General features: G+C 38.3%; 1 protein-coding gene across 1 annotated transcript; it reads right to left on the bottom strand.

Annotated features, from left to right (window-relative positions):
• Positions 1-2,430: 2,430 nt before the first annotated feature.
• LOC5518009 (tetratricopeptide repeat protein 5) lies at positions 2,431-14,342 on the bottom strand. Its single transcript, XM_001637994.3, has 10 exons — positions 14,176-14,342; positions 12,949-13,293; positions 12,311-12,368; positions 11,985-12,074; positions 10,218-10,309; positions 6,752-6,805; positions 5,353-5,499; positions 4,302-4,516; positions 3,355-3,499; positions 2,431-2,942 (listed from the first exon to the last, which is right to left on the bottom strand). The coding sequence occupies exons 1-10, from the start codon at positions 14,227-14,229 to the stop codon at positions 2,823-2,825; spliced, it is 1,320 nt and encodes a 439-aa protein (XP_001638044.2). The 5' UTR covers positions 14,230-14,342; the 3' UTR covers positions 2,431-2,822.
• Between the last annotated feature and the right edge of the window lie 107 nt (positions 14,343-14,449).

Genomic DNA, 14,449 nt, shown 5'->3' with positions numbered 1-14,449 from the left:
CAGACTTCATGAAATCTCGAAACTCATTTCTGAACTGGAATGCCTAAAACAAAGGAAAAAAAGGCAAGATTATTCTTTGTATACAAACCCTTTTTACCACCCCAAAACAGAGATCGATCGAGACCAGTTCAATCAGTTCTGTAACTATACAGTTCATATGAAAACCGCTCTATGCAGTACGAGCTCTAAATCCACTGATGCCATTGGCAAATGTTGCTAGTTATATTGTTAAACGGAAAATTAACAATTGTTTTGTAAAAAAACAATGGACCCAGCTTTTGTTTGTAGCTCTATGCAGCGTTTTAGGCCTTGACTTTGACTCCTAAAGAGGTCCCGTAGTAAAAAAAACTGCATAAAAAGAAAATAATAAGAATGCTAGATTCCTACCTGAAGCTCGCTGACTTTCTTGTCTAACAAAAGCTTTCTAATCTTGGCCTGCGCTACAAATCCGACATCAACCCCATGACAGGTTTTCCAATAGGGTTTTGGATTCCGGATCCTAGTGTGTGAATTCCTTCCCTGCTAGCAGAGGCCTCTTTTCTCTGTATTTCGCTGGGCTGGCGTTCGCGAGGAAAAGAGACCTCTGCCATGGGTCGAAACTGTTTTCGTTGCGCATGCGTGAGCGTTTCTAAGGACCGCATGACGTGCCAAAACCCGTACCATCGCGCGAAAGCCGTCAATATGCTAATTTTTGTCGCAAATTATGAATCAAACTCCGGTTAGTTCTCCTCTTCAAAAAAAACAAACAAACAACTGTTCAATTCCAATCACCTAAAACGTCACTAAAAAAATCGAACAGCAAACACAGCAAAGACGAGTTTTATCTTGTTTGTGGGATAAACTCCAAGACATCTAGGCAGGCGATTTTCTTCAATGTAAATATCGCACAGTTGGACTCGAAGAAAATGTTACAAAGCTTTTTGGTGAATTTAGATCAGATAATTCTAGAAGAATATACAAAAGCTGTAAACGGTAGATTGACTCGTTAGTCAAACGAGAGAAAATTCTGAATGAAGACAAGGCATTGAATGGCTTCTTTTATAATTCGTCGCGTGATATTTCTACGGAGGACGCCGTTTCGAATGCGGACTTATTATCCCACAGCGGATATACGCTTCACGCATGCGCTAGTCATTGAGGGCTCAAATACTGGCCAGTAATTAATGAACGGAGCATGCGCTCTGGATCTCCCGTCCACGATCGTGGACGGCGGTTTGATCAAACGAACTTGCGACCCATGGCAGAGGTATCTTTTCCACGCGAACGCCAGCCAAGCGAAGTACAGAGAAAAGAGGCCTCTGCTAGCAGGGAATCACCGAAAACAAACATGCCAAAAAATAACTTTTAAACATTTCGCTTCCTATGAAAAGCAGGATGTCCTATCTGTAAAGACTTTCTTTTATGGCTTGTTATATAAAAATGATTTATCCACGCCGGGTTCTTCAAATTACTATAACAGGAATTGTTAATTTCTGACTCAACCACTGTATTTCCCCCGCAGTCGTATATTAAAATCTTAATACTATAGTTTTAGTTAATGTAAATTTCCTTTTAATAACACAAACAAAGCTAAATGTTTCATATGTTTTTAAAACTGAAAGCCAATCCTTACACATTCCTTTAGTTGTCCATTACTGTAATTCCTTGGGGTTCATATCGGGGACTCTTGGGGATCGTTTCGGGTCCCGGGATCAGTTGGGGGACTTTTGGGGATCGTTTCGGGTCCTGGGATCATTTCGGGTACTGTACAGTACACTAAAGAAAATATAGACAGTGGCGAATGGGCTTCCTGGGCATTGCGCAATATTGCAGATTTCTCGGGACCACGAAAAAAAATAATAAAAAAAGTTGCTACCACAGGTATCCCAGTAATAATGCAAAACGTTATTTTCACTTCTTGATAAAAAGTAGCGACATAGCGGCAGCAGTTTTTCCCTGTAAAGTTAAGCGGCAAAAAACATACAAAAAGGAATAGCGTTTTAAACTTAACATCTTAGGCGGTTTAGTCACGCTTGTGACTTTGCCCGTGGTGAAATTTCGCTTGTGACTTTGCCCGTGGTGAATTTTTTCTGATATTATATGAGAACTCTTTGCCTATTCTTTTTCTTAGGATAAGTAAATATTAAAAACAAGCTACATGAAATGGATGCTAGGGGCAGTAACTTATGCAGAAGAGATCGACTATGGCGCAAAGATTCTTGGGTTATTGCGCAACTTTGGCCATATCGCAAGCAGAAAAAAAAAACAGTGGCATTTTATGACTGGGCTACCACAGGTATCCCAGTAATTATGAGACTTAAAAATGTTCTATATCAATTTTCGGTTTGTGGTTTTTGAGTCACAAACATTTCATGCATTCACAGGTCACATAGTGAACGACGCTTTAGCAGCGCCTCTCGTTTTCGGGACACTAAGCCACAACACATCATATTCATTGAGTAGCACAATATATTGTTACTTAACGTCACTATTGCTTTGAAGCCATACGATAAAATGGTCACCCACATTCGGTAGAAAAAAATAGCACACAAGGTCATTACTTTCTGTCCAGAAATGCTTAGAAATCCTAGTCACAAAATGTGTCACGAGTTACCTATTCACGAAATATGTCACGCTCACATCAATTGCTTTCAAACATTGACACGCAAACTCGGTCAAAAAATGTGTCACGCGATGTATTATGTGACACATGTCACGCAAACTCGCGTCCTTTTGAGCGTACCTCGTGGCAGAGATAGTTAGCACGGGTCATGCAAGGTCATGTGAACTTTACCCATCAAAATGTCAAACAGTGTCGCGCAAACTCGTGTCAGGCGATGACGTCACTCGCTTATTGCAGTAACGGAGAGCACAGATGGCGCGAGGTGACTTGCACCAAGCTTTTTCTTGTTCACCGCCAGCACCACAGGGTTATCCACACGGATCGACTTGAATTGGAACACCTGACAGTAACAAAAAGGAATGAGAGCATGAAAGCACAAAGAGAGACATTCGACTGTTGCAATGAGTTAATCCATTCTCAGTCCTCCAATTTATTTCAAATCTTCGCCGTCTTTACCTCACTCGTCATTTATTCTATGTTCTTTATATTCTTTTTATGTTTATGTGGGATTTCAGAAATAAATTCAGGGGTCTTCCAGTGCCCGGGGGTAAAAGAGATCCCCCCTAAGGATTGGGGGGAGGGGGGTGGAATATTTTTTTTGGAATCGCACATTTTTTATATCCTTCAGTCACCAAGCCATCTCACATGTCTCTTTCCTACACTATCCTTTACTCAACTGACCTTTCCATTACATTTTTCTCCCCTTCCCCATTCCTTTCCTTTCTTCTCACCCTCTCCCTGTCATAACCCACCTTTCCGTCTTCGGTGAAGTCAGTGACTTGTACGTAAGGTTCTGGTATGGCTATGGCGTCACCAACAACAAACCCTGCACAACTTGCCATGTTGTAAACGGTCACTGGTAGGCACAGGTCGCTTTTGTCTACTATGGCACATGTGCTGGGGATACCACATGATCAGTTAGTCTATCAGACCAACATTGCAAAACCTAAGCCGTTAAATTATGTACACAAACCGATAACACATAAACGAAGATTTGATTGTGCGTGAGGCCTCTAGTGACAACAATATTATATGTATGTAATATTAAGTTAGCGTTTATTTAAATAAAGGCGTCTATCTAGAGGGAAGTGAACCCACACTTCTGGGTTCCATGGCTTGACGTGTTATCCAGTATACTTCTAACATAACCAAAAAATAGTCGATCAAACGAAAATGGTTGGTTTGTAGGAATTTCCCAATCTCTACATCTATAGTAAATGGCTGGAGGCAAAAGCTCTCTATCTACATACTTTCATTGTCTTTGTTTTGATAAAAAAAGCAATTACCCTTGACCCGAGATAAGTGCAAGTAGTCAGCCAGAAAGAGTGGGGGACTTAATGGGAGGGCAAAGAAGAGAAACTGTTGACATTTGCCAGTCTCATTTTCATCATCAACATGATAACAAAAATCATCATGAGTGTCACTGCTATCAACAATATTATCAGCATTAGTACCATCAATCAACTCTATCAGCACCATTATCGTCACTACACTATTATTATCATCATCATCACTGTTGTCATGTATTATCACCATCACCATCACCGTCACTATCATCATTATCATCACCCGGTAGTGCTAGCGGTCTACAAGGACCCGTACAAACAACTTTGGAAAAACCTTGCCTCATCATCAATTGTTATAATCAATAATCATACCAATCGCCACCTTTCTCCTCATCGCTCATCGCCGTACTTACTATGGCAATGGATCGTCCATTTGCACGGATCCCACCATTCTACCCACCACCACTTTGCCAGCGTTAATTTCAGGAGTAAGCTTGTCTAAGGTGGTGTAGTCGAGGTCGACCGTCTTCCCAGCAGCACTTGTGTAGCTCCCACCAGAATAGGGCCCGAGCTCCGCCTCTCCAAGAGAGTTCACCATGGACTGTAATCTTTTGGTTTTTAGCTTACCCTAACAATGAAAGATAAGGGAAGAGGTTTTATTTACGCCCGGCGGCTACTATTTTCCGAGCGCCGGCTACTTTAAAGAAAAGTCGATTACCTATAATGTTTTATTTGAACTACTCTAAACCTTAATGAAAAGCGTACTGTAAGCGTACTTCATGTAAACAATCGTTTACTGTAAAAGGTGCTGAGAAGGATATAAAAAGATGGAACTTCGCTTACACACAATCGATTGTAATCTCTTAGCTTTCAGCTTGCCCTAACAATGTAAGATAGGAGACTGTAACTATGTAAAACAATCTTATGATATGCTTTCTTTAAAACATAAAATTCCTGTATGAAACTTCGGAGGTCTCCCTCAACAAGACAATGCACCATATCAATTATAAATTTGTGATCTTTTAAAATCGTAGAGCAAATATACTATAGCTCTGCAAGCCTCTCCGAGAGACTGCACCATGGACTGTGATCTTTTAGCTTTTTGCTTACATTACCCATGAATGGTACCTCTTTCACAAATAAACAGCGCTAACCAGCTTAACAAAACTCAGACAAGGCCAAACATGTTGTGGTGTGTGAGCTCGTTTGTTTCTGTGTTTATCATTGAAAATACAGCGGTTTATTCGCAAGGGAATTCTGAAATAACAATCTACAAATAAAGTCTGATACGTTATTGACTATAATATTTCATTGACAATATCTTGGTTACTCATTTCAATTAATTAGCTGATGGAAATAGATGCTTCGTGTGACTCGGCATTGAGCAGGAGCATAAAAACATGGCGGCTTGAACCACTTTATGTGTTGTTATGCTGATGGGTTACTTTGTTACCCCACCGTTACCTTTCCCTGAGCTAGCTGAATGGTGTCTGTCAGGTAATTCAGGACCCTCTGACAGAGCTCTTCAGCCTCTACCCATCCCGGATCAAGCTTATGAGCCTGTCTGAAGTTCTCCACACTTTGCTTGAATTCTTCTTGGTATTTGTAAGCCTTTAAAAGGCATAAAGGTAAGTTTAAATGGTCCAACAAACTTCAAAGGCTGCTAGCAAAAAAGTATAGTATCCAGTCAGCAAATCAGTTAAAAGGTACTTCTAGTAAAAAAAGAATAAAATAAAATTTATTTTATATTTAAAACAGCTTTTATTTAGGGTTACGATTTAGGGTTAGAGTTAGGATTCTGAAATATGTATAATACATCAATTTTAACATCAATAAAATAATAAATCACACAAAAAATAAATACAATCAAATCTCGTTTTAGGCACCCCCTGTAATCACAGACACCTGGTTTTAACAGATATAAATCCCTGACGAGATTAAAATATTAAGAAATAAATGTAAATATCTCCTGTGCATACTCCACTTTTACGGACACAACAGTTTGGTCTACTAGTAAAAGTAGGACATAAATAGTACTAGTAAAAGTAGGACATAAATAGTACTAGTAAAAGCAGAGCATAATAGTACTTAGTAAAATCAGAGCATAATAGTACTTAGTAAAATCAGAGCATAATAGTACTTAGTAAAATCAGAGCATAATAGTACTAGTAAAAGCAGAGCATAATAGTACTTAGTAAAATCAGAGCATAATAGTACTAGTAAAAGCAGAGCATAATATAGTACTAGTAAAAGCAGAGCATAATAGTACTAGTAAAAGCAGAGCATAATAGTACTAGTAAAAGCAGAGCATAATAGTACTAGTAAAAGCAGAGCATAATAGTACTTAGTAAAAGCAGAGCATAATATAGTACTAGTAAAAGCAGAGCATAATAGTACTAGTAAAAGCAGAGCATAATAGTACTAGTAAAAGCAGAGCATAATAGTACTTAGTAAAAGCAGAGCATAATAGTACTTAGTAAAAGCAGAGCATAATAGTACTAGTAAAAGCAGAGCATAATAGTACTTAGTAAAATCAGAGCATAATTATAGTACTTAGTAAAATCAGAGCATAATAGTACTAGTGAAAGCAGAGCATAATAGTACTAGTAAAAGCAGAGCATAATAGTACTTAGTAAAAGCAGAGCATAATAGTACTAGTAAAAGTAGAGCATAATAGTACTAGTAAAAGCAGAGCATATAGTACTTAGTAAAAGCAGAGCATAATAGTACTAGTGAAAGTAGAGCATAATAGTACTAGTAAAAGCAGAGCATATAGTACTTAGTAAAAGCAGAGCATAATAGTACTTAGTAAAAGCAGAGCATAATAGTACTTAGTAAAAGTTGACTGGATGCCAGTACCCACCATTGCCCTGTTGAAGTGAAGGTCTGGGTTATTTGCAGCAACCAGGTCCTTCTCCTAAAATATGCAAGTAAAAAAAAGGTTAAAAACGAAACCACGCTATAAAAGGGATAGGAACGTCACCTTTTCACACCTTTTGAATTTTTAAATTAAAATGGCCAGTAGTAACAGACATCAGGCGGGAAGATAATTTTCTCCTTTGCGCTTCTCTAGTTTTGAAAGTTTTTAGTTAAGTTTTTAGTTAAAGCATATTAAACAGTGATCAATTCTAAACTGGAAAAAAACCTATTAAGTGGAAACATCTTAGGGTCCTGACCCCGTACGCAGTTCTGCTCAAGGTTAAACCAATCAGCTATCGAGCTATGATTTGGGGTTTGCACGGCGCAGATCTGCGCGGTTTGAGCCAATCAGACGTTATAGATCTCGGTGACATCAAGGAGGTGTTGGCATACAATAACCAGACTACTCTGTATGACATAAATATCTGGTTATTACACGTCAACAGGGGTAAAGCCTTTGTTAATTCTCAAACAAAAGGTATTTAGCGTGATATCGGAACCCACGTGAACTGCTACCTAGTGCCTGGTTAATTAACCTGGTTAATCTACTCGGCTTAGTTTCGTATTTTAACTCAAACATATTGATTAAAAATAAACTTCTCACTATATCCAGAGTACTTTTCAATTATCTGTTAAGGACTCGCTTATTTTGAGAAATTTCGGGCTCGTTATGAAAGTAACGCGAAACGGCAAAACTTGAGCGCAGCCCTGCGCTCGCATTAGCCAATAATGATACAATTATTCACTTCCTGTTGCGCAGGACTGCTCATGTATCAGCGAATCCCGTATTTAGCGTAATACCGGAACCCACGTACTGGTAACAGAGACGTGGTTCTTAGCGCAGAGCAGAATTTTACGAGTGTTGCTACTTTGGTCTTGGGACTACACATCTCAATGTTAACCTATCCTTATCATGTTACTTACATGATACCTTTTAATTCGAGTTGAAACAGTATTTAGGCATAACAGTTTATTCAGAACAAGTCCAACAGCATTTTCGTCGGGTAAATTTGGATGCTTTAACGTGCTCGCTGCTCGAAGCTGTGAACATGAGACTCTATCTGCTACAAAAGGTCAAATTACGCAATGCGTGCAATCGCTTTCACAAATGAATCTACCTCTCATCTAATAAATGTATTTGTATCTTGGGCTTTCTTTCCAAACGCATTAATATATTTAGAGGAGAAATATTCACGCTTTACTTGACTACGTACGCGTGTAGAAGGAATTTGACCTTGCTAACAAAACCACAATTTGACAGATAGTGCTTGTTGTCAATTAACACCTTGGCTACTAGATAAGGCTCTGACAAAACAAATAGATTAGTGCAGTGACACGATGGGTTCCGATATCACGCTAAATACGGGATTCGCTGATACATGAGCAGTCCTGCGCAACAGGAAGTGAATAATTGTATCATTATTGGCTAATGCAAGAGCAGGACTGCGCTTTGTGTCTTGTGACCACTTGCAATGATAAGCACTCCAACTCGCGTTGCTTCACGTTATAGCCGGCTTTATCATAATATTGTTATTTTTGATTTGATAAGATAACAGCCGCTTTGCTAACAGTGAAGTAAAAAATATCTTGAAAGATAAGCACAAAACGGTGCAGTCGTGCGCGAAACTCGTAATTAACTCACAAGTTTTCCCGTTTCGCATCACTTTCATAACTATAGACATGTTTACTTTTAAACAACATGTTTGATTGAAAATACGAAACTAAGCAGAGTAGATTAACCAAGTGGCAGGTACAAGGGCATAAGCTGCTCTGCGCTAGGTAGAAGTTCACATGGGTTCCGATATCACGCTAAATACGGGATTCGCTGATACATGAGCAGTCCTGCGCAACAGGAAGTGAATAATTGTATCATTATTGGCTAATGCGAGCGCAGGGCTGCGCTCAAGTTTTGCCGTTTCGCGTTACTTTCATAACGAGCCCGAAATTTCTCAAAATAAGCGAGTCCTTAACAGATAATTGAAAAGTACTCTGGATGTAGTGAGAAGTTTATTTTTAATCAATATGTTTGAGTTAAAATACGAAACTAAGCCGAGTAGATTAACCAGGTTAATTAACCAGGCGCTAGGTAGCAGTTCACATTGGTTCCGATATCACGCTAAATACGGGATTCGCTGATACATGAGCAGTCCTGCGCTAAAGGAAGTGAATAATTGTATCATTATTGGCTAATGCAAGCGCAGGACTGCGCTTTGTGTCTTGTGACCACTTGCAATGATAAGCACTCCAACTCGCGTTGCCTCGCGTTATAGCCGGCTTGATCATTCCGAGTTTACTATTAAGCGACCAAAGATGGATATTTGTATGGTTGCATGTGCATTTACAACGAAAGCAAAGTAACAAGTCCGCCGTGGCCGATTAAGGCTTGCCAAGCTTCCAGTTGAAATTGGAAAATAACGCAATGACTCTTCTGGGATACAAGGTATTCAAAGAAATATCATAAACTCCGAAAATAAGGAAGGCATTATATTGGAGTTAATCGATGAACTCTAAGGAGGAGATACACGAAGGAAGTTCCAGTATTTGAGAACACTGTTCTTAACGCGCCAAAACAATCCCGCCAAATTAGCACCCTTCAAGTAAGCTAAAAAAAATACACATATCAAACACAAAAAGTATCAATTTGAGAAACTATAATAATAAAAGAGGACCTGTGAAAATAATGTCGCTCCTTTTTAGCTTATTGTATTTAGTCAAAGGAAGGTGTTTTCGTTCAGACTTTCAGAGGTTTTGTTTTACCTTTTGTTTGAGAATTAACAAAGGCTTTACCCCTGTTGACATGTAATAACCAGATATTTATGCCATACAGAGTAGTCTGGTTATTGTATGTCAACACCTCCTTGATGTCACCGAGATCTATAACGTCTGATTGGCTCAAACCGCGCAGATCTGCGCCGTGCAAACCCCAAATCATAGCTCGATTGCTGATTGGTTTAACCTTGAGCAGAACTGCGTACGGGGTCAGGACCCTAAGATGTTTCCACTTAATAGGTTTTTTTTCCAGTTTAGAATTGATCACTGTTATTAACAAAGCATAATTTAATATTTCGAATAGTTTAGTACACAGATATTAGCAGTATCTCGAGTTTGTGGCCATCATATACTAGAGGATGCTTTCTAGATGTGATAAGAAATTGGACCACTGGTGAAATTATTTTCTTAACTGGGAAGCAAGTGATTTACAGTTTGCAATGTAGACACCCTTGGTTTTTGAACTTTAAAAAGGTTACAAAGGTAAGCTGACCTGGATTCGAGCCTGGAAACTCACACATGAGAAGCACACACCACTGAGCTAATGTGCCAATCTCCAGGTGTTGTCTAACATAGCCCACCAATGCCATTCCCCTTGAAATAAAACAATTCTGTCCGTAATGGTGTCTGGCTGTACTTACTGCTTGGCCATAAGCGGACATGCACTGCTTCAGAATCTGTGGAGATTGTGACCCACTGAAGAACAGCGACAAGTAAGCATTACCAAGCACATCTGAGGAAAGACAAGATTTGAAATATTTTGGATATCAGTGTCAGTTCTCAAATACAGAATAGTTAGTAACTATGAATACAGTCAAACCACTTTTAAGCAGCACTCTATAGTCCCCCTCTATTCTATGGATGAGCCCTAAATGTTCATATTTACTGACCCCTATTTTGGTCACCTCTATTAAGCATTTTAGGGGCTTCAGAAAAAAACAGAAGCACAATGTGGTTTAACATTTTACATTTGTGGTTACAGAAGATAATAATTAAGCTTGTTATTGTGGATGTGGTGACTGTTCTGTTTAAACACGAGGTTCCGCTATAAAAGGTAATGCTTCTCCCACCCCGGGCTCAAATTTGCAATTATAATCAGAACACTGCCACGCTAGCAGTCTCCTGTAAAATTGTTTATCCCTGAGCCTAAATTAGTTGATATAAAACCGTTTTTGCACAGGTAACAAGACATAGGTTAAGAGATTGATATACTAGTGATTTGCTGTCCACTAACGTTTTTGCTGCAAAATTTTACATTTTGCACTATCCATAATCTAATACATTTTGCATAAATCATTCTCGCACTGTGATGAAAATGCTTGTATTTTAGAGTGCACACAGCTTGGTATAGAATTCCCCTATTCTATGGCGCTAGAAAAGATCCCAACAGTACATGAATACATCAATCACAGATACAGGTTTGTTTGGCCGAATAGAGATTTATTTTCAAGCCGAGAATATTTAAAAAGAAATACAAACTATGAGAAATAGATCTCTGCCCACCTCATATAAAAGAGCGGGCAAGTGGGAAGATAAATATCAAACTAGATAGGAATTATAATAAGAGTCTTTGTGTGTGAACACGACTTGAGCAATGCTCACGAAATATGATGCCTATTCTCATGTAACTAATTAATACCTCACTATTAGCATTATTTTACTATATATAGTGATAAACATTTTAGGTGGGCAAGTCTATTTAATTTGGTTTAGAATATAAAATAGGAACGCTCATAGCATTTGTCCTGACATGTTGACTCATTTACAGCTGATTGATAACTGATTGTCCTGACATGTTGACTCATTTACAGCTGATTGATAACTGATTGTCCTGACATGTTGACTCATTTACAGCTGATTGATAACTGATTGTCCTGACATGTTGACTCATTTACAGCTGATTGATAACTGATTGTCCTGACATGTTGACTCATTTACAGCTGATTGATAACTGATTGTCCTGACATGTTGACTCATTGACAGCTGATTGATAACTGATTGTCCTGACATGTTGACTCATTGACACCTGATTGATGACTGATTGTCCTGACATGTTGACTCATTGACAGCTGATTGATGACTGATTGTCCTGACATGTTGACTCATTTACAGCTAATTGATAACTGATTGTCCTGACATGTTGACTTATTGACAGCTGATTGATATTTTTTATTGTTCTTGAGCCCGGTGCAGGAGGAGCTTTCCCTTTTATAGTGGAACCTCATGTTAACATAGAAAAGTTTTCCGCACTTTAAGATAATTTTTTGTAACAGAGAATTCTACTCACCAGACATGCCATCTGTGATAGGGACAGATTACCTTGGTAACAGAGAATTCTACTTACACCAAGACATACCATCTGTGTGACAAGGGATATTGTAACCATGGTAATTTGAAGTAATACTTACACCAAGACATGCCATCTGTGATATCTAGGGAAACCGCCTCTTTAGCCTTCTCAACACTAAGCCTGACATTGTCTGCTCTCTCTTTTGAATCTATAAAAAATAATTCGAAAAAATATGAATGTACCATATTTACTGTTTAAAACATTTTTACTGTTGTTTCAGTTTATAGCAAATAAAATTGTTGTCAATCAATTCAGAAGCTGGTATTTTCTGCCAAAACGAATTAAGCACCTGCACCGTAAATAAGGGCTCCTCCCAAAAGACCAGAAACATCAAATACAAGCACCTGGGCTTTTATTTGAATCATTATAGTAGCTAGTTCTTACCAGAGCCAATCTGCCGAAGAACCATTGACAAGTTTCTCAATGAAGCTTTATTCTTTGACTGGAGACAGAACACAATATAAAAAAAGTGAGCACTTATTTTGATATTCCCCAACTATAGTCACCAGCCTAGTAAGTAAGTTATGAAAGTGCAATACAGCAATTTCTGACAAAACAGACCCAATCTGCTAGTGATCTTTACCACCCTGACCAACAACACTCTAGCTAAACTGTCAAATTTAAACAAAATCTCAACAAGCTTTAGTTGTCTAAATTCTTGCTTGCTACTCAACAGAAGATAATAGGCATTCCTCATATTTATGGGGTTTACATTTTCATGTCACAATGAAAAACAAAAGTATAGAAAAGAATAAAATGTAAATAGAATAGAATGTAAATAAAAAAGTGAAGTGATCACAGAATAAAAAAAATTCCTTGCAATTATTTCATTAGGCCTTGGCAGTCGCCAGAACCATGACCTACTATTTTCCAAGCACTGGCTACTTTAAAAAAAAAACACTAATAAACTTAATAAAGTAAACTAATAAAATAAAATAACTTCCACCCCCTACTTATCATACCCCACTGCCTTCTCTGGAAATTAATGGAACCCCTGTATGATTCTAAGAGAAGAAACTCACATGACTTAGGGCACCAACAAAGCAATTCCTTGCCGCTGCTACATTCCCCTTCTTCCAATAGCACTCCCCAAGGCAATTCCAGGCCTCTACGAGCTTGGGCTCTAACTTCACAGCCTTAGTCAGTGCATCCTCTGCCATGCTATCATACTCCGACTTCACATTTAATGCTTTTCCCCTCAAATAAAGACACCTTGATGTGTTTTCTGAGGATGCTTGGATATAGTCTAAGGTTGCCAGGGTCTCTTTTAGTTTGTTGGTAATTTCCCTCTTTCTGAAAGGAGCTTTGTCTATTCCATTATGTTCAAAATAGTGATCCCTGAAGTCATATAAATCTTGAACAGCAGCCTGTAGCAGAAAAGGGAAGGGGTTAGTGAGACTTTTACTACCAAGTCCACAACCACAATTTTGAGCTAGTAGGGGAAAGTTGTTAACAATTTTTATCTTCGATCTCTTGCCCTAGCTTTGCAGGGGTACCTGTCTTTTGTGTGTGTTTTAAACTATAACAGAATTCACATTATAGTTACATAATAGTGGATCTTTAAAATTTACCTGATTACAGGAATAAATGTGATTCAATAGCTGTCAACTCAACCACATTAAGCAGGTGTCACAAGATTTTGGATCTCATCACAAGCCTAATTTTTGTGAGTGTTCACCATACATTCTCTGTATTCACCCACATTGGCTTTCTTAGTTTTTTCCCCCACATATTTACTGTATTTCACCTGATTTAACAAGATTTCGCCCAAGTTGGGTTGACAGCTATGTTATCCATGATTAGAGCTAAATCCAATCTGTGGTGTGCTATTCATTGTAAAATTCCCATGACACATGAAAGTGATCCAACAAACAAAATGGAAATGTTATTATCAGTGAATCTGAAAGGGTCAAATAAAAGTTTCGTCCCCAACCTGAGTAGATACTTAGATGTTACAATTAATATTTCATACATTTTTTATACATGATTCTTGTTGTATAAGTTACTTAACTCATAACATGGTTAACTCAAACAAAGATATGACAGCTCATAAAAAAAAGAAATGAGTTTCGCGAAACCAAACAGCAAAGCAAGGATCAGACAGTTGAGGTACAAACAAGCATTTTCATTCCGACAGTAGTCTGAATGTCATGTTAATATTATGTTAATGTGTTGAGTTAGTTGTAGAAGTTGTGATTTTCCCAGTGTGTGACTTGCTTAGTGTTAATTTGATTATGTTTTTTTTTTACCTCTGCACTCTCAATGGAGACATTTTCAATAGCAGGCTTTTCTTCGGACTCCATATTGCAAACAAGGAGTAATAATTAAAGAAAAACTTGACTCCTGGAATTGAGAAAGTGTCAACTGTCCTTCATTCCCGCCGCCATTTTGAAAGTAGAAAAAAATATTCGCGTATCCCGTTGATTCCCGCGAAAATCCCGTGACGGCACAGGAAACCCATAGCGATACAATCATTATATCAAAGAAAACAAATTACTGTATTTCCAAATGGTAAACTTAAAT

The sequence above is a fragment of the Nematostella vectensis genome, chromosome 13, assembly GCF_932526225.1.
Source record: "Nematostella vectensis chromosome 13, jaNemVect1.1, whole genome shotgun sequence".
In the NCBI taxonomy this organism is placed as follows: Eukaryota; Metazoa; Cnidaria; class Anthozoa; order Actiniaria; family Edwardsiidae; genus Nematostella; species Nematostella vectensis.
The sequence above is the reverse complement of the archived record's forward strand: the minus strand, read 5'-3'. Positions and strand labels throughout refer to the sequence as shown.

Coding starts and splice junctions, on each gene's coding strand:
- LOC5518009 (XM_001637994.3), bottom strand. CDS start 14,229: ATGGAGTCCGAAGAAAAGCCTGCTATTGAAAATGTCTCCATTGAGAGT. Junction 13,294..14,175: donor TCTCCATTGAGAGTGCAGAG/GTAAAAAAAAAA, acceptor TTTCTGCTACAG/GCTGCTGTTCAAGATTTATA. Junction 2,943..3,354: donor ACTTCACCGAAGACGGAAAG/GTGGGTTATGAC, acceptor TGTTACTGTCAG/GTGTTCCAATTCAAGTCGAT.